Source organism: Adelges cooleyi, unplaced genomic scaffold (assembly GCF_023614345.1).
Source record: "Adelges cooleyi isolate 19-005CV unplaced genomic scaffold, UGA_ACOO_1.1 ACOO_flye_CR_arks_rails_tigmint_CR_PRNA_30, whole genome shotgun sequence".
Lineage (NCBI taxonomy): Eukaryota > Metazoa > Arthropoda > Insecta > Hemiptera > Adelgidae > Adelges > Adelges cooleyi.
Genome location: NW_026095971.1, coordinates 15,912,667 through 15,926,332, shown reverse-complemented (window position 1 = coordinate 15,926,332; position 13,666 = coordinate 15,912,667). Strand labels below are relative to the sequence as shown.

Here is a 13,666-nt window from a genome sequence, read left to right as displayed (position 1 = left end):
AGCAAAATAGTACAATAACAGACATATTGTTAAATATTAATTACAGAAATAATGTCTTAATCTATTTTGATAAATATGGCATTAATCATTATAGGTAATGAAATACAAGGATTAATCTACATAGTTTATCACTAGTAACAAATAAGTTCTATAATACAAAGTACAAGAATTTTACAATAACACCAGACTTAGATAATTAACGTTATTTTCCAAAACCACCTCGACAGTTTGGGCTACTTTCAACTGGTTCATCTTTCCATTGTTCTGGGGCTTTGGCAACAATTGACAATGCATGTACACCAGATTTTAATTCATCGGCCAATATTTCATTTACCAAACGATGCCTCTATTAAAAAAAGTACATACAAATTATATTTTATATTAATTCTACGATTATACAAGATCTATCATAATATACCTTAATCAAAGGCATGCCTTCAAACTCGTCGGATACTATGACGACTTTGAAATGAGTTTCCGAACCGTTCGGTACATTATGCATATAAGACTCATTAAGAAGTTGCAATACTTTGGGTTTCAAACGATTTTGCAATTTAAGTCGCATGATATTTTCTACACACTTTGTTGATGCCGACATAGTCTTTAAAAGATTATTTTGGTTCTACTATTTATAGCAATACTACTACATAATGTCGTTGAATCCACGTAAATCCTATTATAGTATATAATAATATAGATATTAATTTAATTTAGAGACGGCTTTTCAAATTGAGCGGTGATAACTAATAAATGATAATACATTTATCGTGCTATGGCCTATTGACGTATTGTTGTATTCTGTGGTTCTGTTATCACCACCACAGGGCACAGCTGATATAGATAACCTAACTTAATACTGTTGTTAAAACATTTCTGGAAACGACTAACGAGTGGTCTTTCGCTTCATCATTTACTTTTATGAATATGGCCAAACTGAAAAACTTAACCTCAATAATTCATTATTAAACGTCCACTGCCGTCTACTATCAGAACAATAACAATTTACAAAACGACGTTTACTCTTCGCGAAATTAGTTCATCACTTTTCTTTTTTTTTCGCTTCTTGGTAATATATTCTTAGATATTGTAATACCTAATAAATTATAAAAATTATATAATATATAATTATATTTTATTGATTTATATATATATACATATATATATAAACTTATATATGCATTAATATATCGAGCTATTATATTTGTATATTGGAAGCAGATTTTATACAGTGAGTGATCATTTTGAACAGTATTTATGAAACAATGAAAAATGGATGTTGGTTTATTCGATAATCATAGCGATTGTGCGAGTGATATATCGGAAACGCGATCTGAGCTAGAAGCTCGCATTTACAGCGTTATCCATCATAATGATTTTTCAGGTACAACTGAAGCGCCATTTGTTGATCCAAAGTACGGTGTAGAATTTAATGCCAATGGAGAAGTTGTTGTATATATCAAAGATGTACTAGATAGTCAGATAGATCATTTTGATGACGACAAACTAATCAGTTGTAATAATAGAGTAATACCTACAATAGTTTTAGATGATGATGATGATGTTAATGTTATGGAAAGCACTCAAGATATTTTGATTGCTGAAAATGAATTTATTGAAACTTCTCTAAAGAAAAAGAAAAAGAAGAAAAAAAACAAAGTAAAAAGAGAAAGTATAGACAAATATATTGAGCTTGTGAAAAATTCTGATGTTTTGAAAGAGTATAGGGTAAAAAGTGGATTAGATGAAATGAATACTAAAAAAAGCAATAAAGACGATTTAGCCATGAATGTTGGTTTTCAAAATGAAAGAGCTATACCAATGACACGCAGTGAAGTTTTAAAACAATATCGTATAGGTAAACCAACAGAAGATACAACATGGTATAGATGTCCAAAAACATGGACTTCAGATATGGTAAAATTTTATACAAAAATTCAAAAATCTAAACGAAATTTTGATTGTGCTGAAGAATTAAAAAAAATTAGAGGTAACACAACATTTAATTTTTATTTGTTTCATTTTACCTACTTCTTATTAATGTAATGCATTATTTTAGAAACGCAAGGTTCGAATCCAATCGATTGGACATTAGATTCTAGTGACTTATATAAATCTTATTCAAATACACCTAGAATTAAGTGCAACTATTGCCGACAATATGGTCACAAGGCATTTAATTGTAAAGAACAATACAAACCTCAAGTTTGCATAATGTGTGGCTTAGAAGGACATAATCTTAACAGCTGTGATAAACAATTGTGCTTTACAGTAAGTTAATACGTATTTTATTAACAATAATACACATTCATAATATGAACCATAATTATTATAAATAATAGTTTAACTGTTGTTTTTTCTCTTCTTAGTCCTTGCCTTATTTTGTACAAACGGGGTCGCTAAATATGTCTTCTATTACTACATTCCTCTATTGACACATTTTCATAATATTTACTCCACACATCATTACTTTACTCATACCCATTTCTTTTTCAGTCTACCTTTGGTACTGTACAAAATGGGCTCTTTTCAAATACTTACAATTTATATACAGACAACCCTCACAGTGGAATGAATTCTGTGGCCTGCAATCAATATTTTGATATATTTCTCCCATCTCTACCTCTTAGAAATGTATATATATTTAAAATATTGATATGCAGGACATAGAACTTACTCCACCTTAAGAGTCGTCCACATATGTGTCTCCTACATCAACATGGATTTTTAGTTTACTACTACCAACACCCATTGAAAAATTGCTCCTTAAGTCCCTAGGGTCATTACAACTAACTTGTCTTCAAAATCGAGGCAAAAATATATCACTGTTATATTATAATATATTAAAATTGAGAGTAGATAAGTTAGTATTTTAACTTTCAATTATTATTGTTTAATTATATCAAAAAATGTTACATATAATATATTAAGTTTTTTTTTTTATATACTAAGTAATTTTTTCAGTGTGGAAAACGTCAAAATCAATTTACAAACAATTGCAGTTCTTGTATATCAAAGAGTAGAATAAAATGCAATAGATGCAATTATTATGGTCACGAGTCAAAATTTTGTACAGAATCATGGCGACAATATCACAATATTGTAAGTAAATAATTATTTTTCTTTAAATTAAAAACTTACAGTTTTTACAATTGGTACAATTAAGTTAATTATACTATAAAAAAAATATATATATTAATAATAATTATTATAATTTTTTATATTATGATTAAATTCGGACTTCTGACTTAGATCTGCTTATTAAAAATTTTCCAAACTCAAAACTTTCGAGTTTTGTTTTATCCAAAATCGAATTGAACCTAACTATAAAAAAAGACATTTTAAACCAAATCAAGCTATAAAAAATAAAAAGCATGCCATTTTAAAATTTAATAATTTTTTAGTATAATTATTTTCATTAGATACTTTTTTTTTTTCGATACCAAAAATAGTATTTTCTTATTGTGCAGTTAAATAACTTTTACAACAATTTGGCCTATACTTATCACACTACCTAATCAGTAAACGCTGGCATGAACGTCACAATTCGTGGGCTTGAGGGTGGTTAATTATCTAACTAAAATGCACCATAGCTAACTATTTTAGAACTTTTCTTTGGCGGCCAAATTTGATTGTGGTTGGATTCTTAGTGCTATGGTAGACTTACCTGTAGTTCACTTTTACATAGATTATACTGCTGGGGTTACTGCCCACCTGGAAAAAATTACTCAATTTATTGTAACTGGTTACAAGATAAAAGTTACATCTAGTTGTCATCTTTTTTTCAGTTGGCTGACGGGTGACCTGTTTGTCAATTACTTTCTTCATAATTGTATTTTTAAACATCTTATTATCATAGTTGATTAACATAATTTTATTTAAAACATACCTTTATGAAGATTTTAAAATTGTCAAGTCTTGATTTTGTGATGACTGAAAATGTTAAAAATTATTTTAAATATGACAACTTAGAGAAGTATAAAACGTAGGTTTAAATTTTTTTTTAGATATCTACTGAAACAGGACCCAATAACTATCAAAGTGAACAATCCACATCTACATGTCAACCAGTGACGATAGATTTATCCAAAACGAAGAATACAAAATCTACATGTCAACCAGTGACGATTGATTTATCTACAACAATGAATACAAAATCTACATGTCAACCAGTGATGACTGATTTATCCAAAACGAAGAATACAAAATCATTTACCAAAGTTGGAAATGACAACGTGACTAGTACCCTAAGCACACCAAATGAATCTAAGAAAAAAAAGAAACAACGTTTCAGAACTAAAAAAAATAAAAAAAAAACTAAACTTAATAATAATAAGACTTCTGATAAAGAATCTATTGACATTAAAATTAATATTCAGGATGTCACGTTTAAACGAACTTTAACCAAAACGGGTTTTCTTAAAAATAAAAAAATGAAATGTTAAACTTATAGGCAATGTTGTTTCTTATTCGTTCATATTTGAATTGATTGACTATCAATGAAATCATATTGTGTATGATTGAAAAAAATTGTGTGCCTTAATAAATGTACATCCTATGTTTTAAGATATTTACATTGTTTTGCTCAAAAATATTAAATTTTTTCAGAAATAGTAAATAGTAATTAGCTTTTACTTGTATAAATGGTGTAAACACTTGGTGGATTAAAGGTACCATGTATATTAACTTCTAATACCCCTTTATGCATACACACTTTTCAATTGTATTAACAATTTACTTTTTATTTTGGCGTTCTCCAATTATTTGTTATACTATGTATTTATTTCGTCAATTCCCGATTTTTGTAGAAATAAACATATTTTATTATATTTAAGTGTCCTTTTTTTTTCATGTGAAATATCTTGTGTTTTCTTCGAGTTTGAGTTTTGAATTGCTACTTTGTCGTATATAAACAAATTGACTATAATTCGTTTTAATTATCTACAGTACTATTTAAAGTTTTAGTAAAAACATTTTATTTTATGAGACTAGTTTTAAAAACAAGTTTATGGTTTGAAGAGCAATCAAAAGTGATGTAGTCTAAATAATAGTAATATCTAGTATTTTTTAAATTATGCGGTCAAAATAAATTATTATATTGTCACATTTTTGACTAATGCTAAAATATGTTGATTCAAATTACTGGAATCATACAATAATATTAAATGAATGTTTTCATTCCTAAAGTTAACTTAAAACACAATTTTATTCTTGTGTTGATGTAAAACGTTTTTCACCAAAGAACAAAATGTGAGCTGAGATTTTGTAGATCGTAGTGTACTGAACCTTTAATCTTAACGAGTTGTGGCATGGGCTAGAGTTAATTTTTGGTGAAATGATTCAATGAGTTTTTATTAAAACAATAATAATATTACCTAATCTAAGTATATGTTTAACAACAAAAATAAATCATATTTACACGGTTATTACTAATAGATATAATATGTACACAACCTTAAAAATAAATTATTATAATTCTAAAATTCCATCTTGATCCAACTCTGAAAGATTGTCGGCCGATAGGGACACGTGAATAGTGTCGCCCAGCAAATCGGTTATGTCGTCATACCTAGACAAGACAATATTATAATTATTGCTGTACTATTAATTAAATATACATATAGTATGCAAGTCAAAAATTAGCAGGTACTCACTGGTCGTAAGCCGTGGACGTTTCTCCCCTGGATACAAACATAAAGTCCGATCGCCTATGTACACTATCCTTAAAAGTGATGATTAAATACAGGAATGACAACCACAGTAGTAAACCACCTTTAAAGAAAACATATCATGGCAATTTATACTTTAGCCAGTGCTTTAACTTAAAACGTTAACATTAGAAATCGTCGATTTTATGATACATACCCGCAACGTTAGACAGCCATAAACCATGTGGCCATAAAAAGAATATCACCGAGAACAGAGTATACAACAAAGACTTTTTCCATAGCCGCAGCCACAGCACTATTTCCCAACACGCGAAAATTGGATTAAATTCGTCCCTATGCATAAAATATAGGTAATAGGTATACCGTATAATATAAGTACCTAACACAAGGGTTATACATATAATATATGTCCCTATTGACTAAAACGAAATAAACCTTTTACCGGTTTACCTACATACATTTTTTTAACTTTACATATAAAAATGCCGTTTAATAAATGCGTTTTCTTTTTTTAAATTAAAGATTCGCTACGTTATGTAATGTGCACAACAAATTACTGTTGTAAGTATATAGTACCTATGCATTGCATATATTGGGAGTATCATCACTAATGAGTATATAAGTCATTTACTTTAAAATTAAATGACATATTTATAACGTTTCCTAATAATAATATTCATGTCAAACATTACACCCCTTAATAAATAGCCCTTTTTAGTTTTGGTTAGGCAACATTTTCGTTAAGTATATTATGGTATTTTAATTAATATTATGTCAACTAATATTTATAGCAACAGGAATTATTTTTTAACTAAAAAAAATTATGTTGCGGTAAAACTTGTTTTGTTTTTTATCTACATAGGTACTTTAGGAAGATTATTAAATTTATACCTTTTTAGTTCTTAAACACTATTGTTAATATTGAGGGACATCAAGTGTAAATTCAGGTGCATATCGACAGAAAAGCTTAACCCTCAAATCCATTATTTTAAGAAAAAAAAGCAATTATAATTTTCCAGACTCCATCGTTTAAATACTAATTCCGATAAAATTAAGTTCTGCCATTTAGTGGTTACATTTTTTTTAGGGGTTGGGTCAATTTGGTTTTGAAATATTATATTATTATAAAATTTTTAATGGGCGAAGTTTAATTTTTTGTGAGTTAAGGCGCTATATGCGCCTCAATTATATTAGGCCTTGGATTGATTTAATTATTTGAGGTGTCATTTCAATCATCTTTAAACGGTGTGGCTACTAATATCTCTCTCACCCAATGGCATTTAAAAAATATAATAATAATAATAATAATAACAATGTAAAAGTATACTCTACACTCTTTAAATAAAGTCCCCGATTAAGTGCTTATCCTCAGCAGTAAGTTACTACAACTATAATATGGGTTTATAACACATCATATAAGTATGTTATAGGTAATATAAATTTAGTTATCATACATTTTAGCCATCTAGATAGATACATAAAGACTGGAGTGAAAAGAACACGTTTGACGAGCTGATGGTTTATAAAGATTGGCCATACAAGACAAATGGATCACGTTAAAGACGGGACGATATTGAACCTAATACAAACTTAGCAAAAACAAATGTATCTCTCGAAATTAGAGTAGCACTTAATAAAGAGAAGTGGAAGGGCGGAGTAGAAGCGGCGAAGATCCTCAACGTAAACAGACCGTTTTAATAAGCCAAATAAGAGAAATAGACAGATAGTTAGAAAAACACTAAGTATGATAGTTTTTGTTAAAACTGAAATTGATGTATATTGTTACTTACTTTAAACAAACGTTGAGGAATAAAGTGATGGCCCACGTGATTTCCAGAAAAAACACCAACATTGACAATGATCTACAAAAAAAAAAAAATGTATATTATATATATATTTATAAGTGTACAATAAATATAAAGTATAGTAAATCCACCGAAAGCAGCTTAAACTGCCAAAGAAATCAATTTATTTGCACTTTCTAAAAACGTAGGTATTTATAATAATATTGTATTGTTTTTTACAAATATAATATATTTTATAATATAAAAAATTGTGTTGTATCGTATAACTACTAATGCATACGAATCATTAAGGCTAATGAATAATTTATCATATTTTTATTGGTAATAATTGTCAGTTTTTCAACAGAAAACTACGTTTGTTTAACACCTTACAGCGCACAAGGTAAATTTTATTTATAGTTTTTCCTTGTTGTATTTTCTTTGGCGCTGACCTAATTCTCGTATTTTACCGGCGCATATCCTTTGTTCCGGCTCGTGTAGTCGTTAAAAAGGATTAATGGCTTAACATCAATATACGTAATACGAACACGGACGATTTGGAAGATTATTCGACAGTAATTATGAGGACTCTTAATTGTTTTGCAATTTGTTTATACCGCAGCTGTACGTTGAGAAATAATATTGTTGTTATCTTCAAATATCATAATTAATGTTCTAGTTTTGAATATAATGGTATTTTCATTTTAACAACAAGGCGTGAACGGCAAAATTATTATCTCTCACTTCACTTTTTCCAAGTTATTTCAATTAGGAAAAAAACAGTGAAAAATGTGCTAGTATATAAGGTTGTCCGTTATTTTCGCTTTGGTCAAAAACTTATGCTCCAAGTGCTTTTTTTTGCTTCTTACCCCTGGAAAAAAATGTAGGCACACGAAATTCACCGCACTGTATTTCAATATTTTACCCGGCCCGGTGAGAAGTAAAAGTTTTGCATTTGAATAACTTTAGGTTTTCGTGACTTTTTGTTTATTGGTTTGTGTGTGCTTAAAGTTCGAGAATTTCATGGACTTTCCACATGACTTTCATTAAATATAATTTTTTTAAAATAATATACAGAATATGACTCTATAGGCCTTATGGATTGAGAACCTGATGACATTTTTCAATTGATAGCTACTTTTCTGTCGATTTCGAATCTGGTGCATTATACATACGCATTGTATTTTTAAAAATGATTTTAATATACATCTGTATGCTTGTGAATTTATATTTATAATTTCAACTGTACATGCAGTTTCTATGTTTTTCATGTGTATTTTGTACATTATTTTTAAAATATTATATATTATAGGTAAACCTATTCAATAAAAATCATGTTGAAAGTCTATGATTTTCTTGAGCTTAACTCATTGGTTTTAGATTTTTTCCCACACATGTGCAAACAAAAAGTTACGAAAACCTAATGTTATTCAAATGCAAAACTTTAACTGTTCATCGGGTCGGGTAAATATTGAACTACAGTGGTGAAATTTTGTGAACATTTTTTTTTTCTATTAGCTTAACCTAACGTTAGAGTTTGCAAGGTAATCAGTAATTTTCGTTTAAACGTAACAATTAATAAACATTAAATATTCTATAGATTAATTCTGAAAAATGATTATTACCGCTTCCTCCGTCACTCTAATTTATTGTTAGAGCAACCTTAGAGCAAAAAAATAATAGAGAAGTTTTGTCCAGCGTTTTAACTATACCTAATTTATCAGTTTTGCTAGTTATAAGTTTATAATTTTGTGGAAAAGCATGAAAAAAAATATTTTTTCACCATACTCCTTTTATAATTATACCATGTGTTCACCCGAGGGATTGTCCAGGGGATTTGGGTAAATGTGTTAAAAACTCATCGGGCCTTAAAATATTGGTTACACTCACACAAACAGCACATAAATATATAAATATAGTTATTAAACATATTTATGGATTGTATAAATGAGGTTATAGTTTTTTTTTTTACAATAACGGTCTGTGTGCAGTTTTATACGTAATACCTACTTTTATACTCAAATTAGTTTTATTAATAATTACTATAAAATGACCAAAGATTTAACATTTTTAGTATTTTCCAGAACACTAGATTTTAAAAATTGAATAGTAACGTATACCTATATTTAATTATCTTTATACTGTTATAACATAGGCAACTAACAAATATTTAAGGTTGGACACTAACGAGTTAGAAAGTTAAAAGTTTCGTTATAAGTTGCTATTTCAAATAACTATGAACTTACCAAGTTTTAAAACAATTTTTAATTTTACACAGTAGCAAAGCTACTTTGAAAAGTAAATTCCCTTCTAATATTTTTACCTCGCGTTTGTTAGACTGTAAATCTTAGATGTTTCGAAAACGTTCATACTTACTCAAAATTAATTTTTATTGAAACTGTACAAATTATTGACTGCATACCTATGTTTTATTATTTTTCAAGTAACTTTGAACTTATCTAAGTTTTTTAAATTAATTTAACAAGTAAAAAAAAAAATAACTGTGCCCGACATAATATTGTTTTTAAATCGTTTATAAAACATTATGTTAAAATTAAAGGTTAAAACCATGAGATTATCTGCTTACATGCTGTTATAATTTTCCACTAATCGATTTCTTAATATTATTTTTAAGGATATGGCATTAAAACTCCGGATTTTATAAAAAGATACATTTTACTATTTTTTGTCCTTTAATGAATATTAATGTTCAACAAAAGAATTACGAATATCCTAAGGAATATGGAATATCCTGACTGTCCAAAATTAAAAGATACAAATTTAGTTATAAATATATTATCTATAACTATTTATATTTATATCATAATAATTATAATTACATATGATAAAGTTATATTATAAAGCAGTGGCATATTTTAAATTTTCATTTGAGGGGTGATGTAACGTCGTTGGTACCTAACAGTTTGTTTATCTACATTGTCTGTTGTATTCAAATTTTAATTGGACAAAATTTATTTTGTAGCCATTTTAAAAATGTTAATATTACTATTAACGTTTTTATAAGCCATATAAAAATGTAGTATTGTACAAAATTTCAATTATCTTTTGAGTAAATGATGATGATGTTTAGAAATAATTAATTTTATTGCAACGAACTAGTCCGGTTGTTTTAAATATACCTAAATGTCAAAGGCGTTCTATAAAAACTTAGTCTTAGAATAAAATTATATTATCCGTTTACAAACAAAGTGAATCATGTTTATTTATAACTTTCAATAGTATCTATAGTTAGCTGCTTTTGGTTCACGTATTATATCAAAAATGGAAATGTTACAAATGAAAGCAGTTCTGGGAAAATCAGAAACCTTCAGGGCATTTCACTAGGGTAATATACAATATTTGTGTCAAGTATGGCTGTTCCGGTTACAACTCATAAATCATAATTTAATAATGCAGTGACACAAAGTTAGTAGGTAACGACTACTGAGATCAGGCCATCGATTGATTAAGTAATGACACAGCTTGTAAATGGTTTTTTTTTATTTTGTGTTCCGATAAATGAACAAACAGTTATTCAGATAAAATGTTTGAATAAGTTCCAAAAAAATGTCCTCAAAACAAGTGTACGTATTTTATAGTTTTAAAATACATATGTTATACAATTATTTCATTTTTTTTTTAACTTTGATCATTTAATTAAAGCAAACTATTATGTATCAAGCGGGGATAAAATATAACTTATTTAACCGTAGCAAGTATCCCGTCAAATGCCAATTTTCTTATTAGTTAAAATAAATATACCATTATTGGGCCAAATATGAACATAAGATGTTAGCGTCATTGTCCTAAAGTGCATGAAACTTGTCATATTATGTTCTTCGACCTTCACGACATCAATAGCAGCAGAATAGTTATGCAATTAATGTTTGTTTAGTAGTGCATTGTCAATAAGCATTCATCTATATTTAACCGCTATTTAATGTCGACTGATCAGTAAAATAAATAGCGAAAACGTCCATCGACAAGCGGTCATCGTTATATTTGATTTGTTTAACACAAATAAACATTCATTATAAATTCCAATAATACAAGTGACGTATACTTACATTATATAAAACCCAAAAACGTATTGGTGGATCGCAATGTCAACGCCCACGCCAAACATAACTGAAAATAAATTTAAAAAATAACATTTTAATGAAATATATTTGTTACAGTAGAATGCACGAGAGTCGACTTATTATTTTAATATTTTTTCATAAGTTATCAGACTATGGTTGATGATTTATATTTAATAAAATGTTAAGTTATTTTAGTATGAGTTCAAAGATCCGCTTACACAAGTTAATTATGGTTCTAGAAAAAACATTTTTATATTTTATTATTAAAATTATCTCCTCAATTGTCATTTAGATTTTAAATAAATGTTACTTTCCATAATAGGAAAGTTCTATAGATCGGGGAAAATATTGATGAAAAAAAGTTAACTTAAAGTTACTAACCTGGGCTACTCACATTAAAACTAAAAAAATATCTCTTAAATTTCAATCCTTTCAATCAATTAACCTCCGTCTCTTAATTAAATCGCCGTGGTATGTAAGTAATCGTACACTTCACCACGACCTCAATGTTCCTACTATTTTTGTTCTTGCATCCACTCACTATAAAAAATTCCACTCTAACACTATAAATCATCCGAATCCACTGATATCCAATATTTCTTCTCTTACGCTCCCTAACAACAATCCACCTCGTTGTTTAAAACGATATTGATCACGTGACTTTCTTAAAAACTAAAAACAAAAACAAACTAAGCAAAATTAAGCAGTTTATAACAACTATTTAATTATGTAATTAAATCTATTTGAAGTAGTGTTACTGGACACCCCCTTCTATCATGTCGTCCTGTCATTGTATATTTTTCTTCAAATTTACTCATTGTACCTAACATTACAGATTGTAAATATATTTTTAAATAAAAAATAAACTTAAAGCTTAGGCTAACAAAACCCAAAAATTAACTCGCTTTGTCAGAAAGATAAAAATATATATTTATCTTCGATAAATAAACACGCTGGGTATGACTAACCTTGGTGTTTAAGTAACCATACGAGCTACGGATCAATATAATATAAAATGGGTCTAAGATGAAGGCATTTTTTTATAAACATAAAAATGAAATTTATAGTGATATTGTTGATTCTGGCGTATAACAGTTAACCAATATTTAAATGAATAATGAAACAATTACAGTTGTCAAAATACGTTGTTTGGAAATAAAAATAATTTAGCAGTAAGAGGTTGAAAAATTAAAAGGAAGATAGTCCGTCAGTAACGGCCAAAGGTTAAGTTATATCCGGTCCAGATTGTGTCCTGATTAAAGTTAAAAAATTGAATACAACAAAAAGAAAACAAGTTATTTTTATAGCGCATTTTAATGTGTGATCATCGGCGGACAAGTGTCGGTACATATTTTTTGTTGGCCTGTCTTCTGACTAGTGATGAAAATATTATTAATTAATAGGTTTATCTGATAATAATAAAAATAATATGGATCATTCAAACTCACCTATGGCCGTGAACACGCCGAATATCCTTATCACGTGAACGAGTTTGTCGAGCATGGCCGCCGTCTTGGAATACTTGTACTCGTTCATCTCGAGCTTGCCGTACACGTTGTTGTTGTACATGTTGTGCATAGTTAGTTGTGCATGAGCGGTAATTACACACTGTTTTGAAAATATGTAGCCAATTCGATGTTGACTATTGCCCGAATAGTTGTAGGGTAATATTATACATGTTTCTGGCCGCCGCTTGTCTGTACCGGACGGATGTAAGTTTTTCGATGGAGTTCAATAAAATTAAGAACACAGCCGATGTCGGTTTCCGGCAGAACCAGTCCGAAAGCGCATAATATTATTATTGTTTATCGATTTTTTTAAAAGTCAACCGACAACGATATTATAAAATATATTAGAGGACTTTTGATACCGGCGGCCAACGGACTTTGCTTACAAAAGGTGGACGTGCACTACCGGTGTTGGAGGCGGCAGCGGTGGCAACGTTGTCCAAAACACTACTGCGGTACTCCGGACGAAAATTTCGGATCATAGTATAATAATAAAAACAACAACAATAATTATATATGCATGCACGACCAGCAGTTTGTATGTATCCTATAGGGCACAGATACATGTAATATTGTAGAAATCCTAGCACGAATTGCCGTTCTGCCAAACCGACTCACCTTCGGAC

General features: G+C 28.8%; 3 protein-coding genes across 5 annotated transcripts; 1 reads left to right on the top strand and 2 right to left on the bottom strand.

Annotated features, from left to right (window-relative positions):
• Positions 1 to 23: 23 nt before the first annotated feature.
• Positions 24 to 757, bottom strand: LOC126839401 (DNA-binding transcriptional regulator BolA). Its single transcript, XM_050574721.1, has 2 exons — positions 419 to 757; positions 24 to 346 (listed from the first exon to the last, which is right to left on the bottom strand). Exons 1-2 carry the CDS (start codon positions 596 to 598, stop codon positions 203 to 205), a joined length of 324 nt encoding a protein of 107 aa, XP_050430678.1. The 5' UTR covers positions 599 to 757; the 3' UTR covers positions 24 to 202.
• A 330-nt stretch (positions 758 to 1,087) lies between these two features.
• Positions 1,088 to 4,826, top strand: LOC126839398 (zinc finger CCHC domain-containing protein 7-like). Of its 3 annotated transcripts, XM_050574717.1 has the most exons (5): positions 1,088 to 1,228; positions 1,382 to 1,987; positions 2,057 to 2,268; positions 2,962 to 3,099; positions 4,005 to 4,826. In XM_050574717.1, exons 2-5 carry the CDS (start codon positions 1,570 to 1,572, stop codon positions 4,440 to 4,442), a joined length of 1,206 nt encoding a protein of 401 aa, XP_050430674.1. In that variant the 5' UTR covers positions 1,088 to 1,228; positions 1,382 to 1,569; the 3' UTR covers positions 4,443 to 4,826. The 3 variants fall into 3 exon arrangements, with proteins under 3 accessions (XP_050430674.1, XP_050430675.1, XP_050430673.1); XM_050574716.1 differs by having other exon boundaries at positions 1,096 to 1,987; XM_050574718.1 differs by lacking the exon at positions 4,005 to 4,826 and having other exon boundaries at positions 1,088 to 1,987; positions 2,950 to 3,061.
• A 491-nt stretch (positions 4,827 to 5,317) lies between these two features.
• Positions 5,318 to 13,603, bottom strand: LOC126838808 (uncharacterized). Its single transcript, XM_050573525.1, has 6 exons — positions 12,981 to 13,603; positions 11,518 to 11,578; positions 7,457 to 7,528; positions 5,863 to 5,999; positions 5,652 to 5,769; positions 5,318 to 5,566 (listed from the first exon to the last, which is right to left on the bottom strand). Exons 1-6 carry the CDS (start codon positions 13,108 to 13,110, stop codon positions 5,467 to 5,469), a joined length of 618 nt encoding a protein of 205 aa, XP_050429482.1. The 5' UTR covers positions 13,111 to 13,603; the 3' UTR covers positions 5,318 to 5,466.
• Positions 13,604 to 13,666: the final 63 nt, after the last annotated feature.

What these genes read in the sequence shown, in the direction of transcription:
- LOC126839398 (XM_050574716.1), top strand. Translation starts at nt 1,270, where the DNA reads ATGGATGTTGGTTTATTCGATAATCATAGCGATTGTGCGAGTGATATA. An exon ending in AGAATTAAAAAAAATTAGAG is followed by an intron (nt 1,988 to 2,056) that starts GTAACACAACAT and finishes GCATTATTTTAG; the next exon opens with AAACGCAAGGTTCGAATCCA. An exon ending in ATAAACAATTGTGCTTTACA is followed by an intron (nt 2,269 to 2,961) that starts GTAAGTTAATAC and finishes TAATTTTTTCAG; the next exon opens with TGTGGAAAACGTCAAAATCA.
- LOC126839401 (XM_050574721.1), bottom strand. Translation starts at nt 598, where the DNA reads ATGTCGGCATCAACAAAGTGTGTAGAAAATATCATGCGACTTAAATTG. An exon ending in AAGGCATGCCTTTGATTAAG is followed by an intron (nt 347 to 418) that starts GTATATTATGAT and finishes TTTTTTTAATAG; the next exon opens with AGGCATCGTTTGGTAAATGA.
- LOC126838808 (XM_050573525.1), bottom strand. Translation starts at nt 13,110, where the DNA reads ATGCACAACATGTACAACAACAACGTGTACGGCAAGCTCGAGATGAAC. An exon ending in CGGCGTGTTCACGGCCATAG is followed by an intron (nt 11,579 to 12,980) that starts GTGAGTTTGAAT and finishes ATTTATTTTCAG; the next exon opens with TTATGTTTGGCGTGGGCGTT. An exon ending in ACGTCCACGGCTTACGACCA is followed by an intron (nt 5,567 to 5,651) that starts GTGAGTACCTGC and finishes TGTCTTGTCTAG; the next exon opens with GTATGACGACATAACCGATT.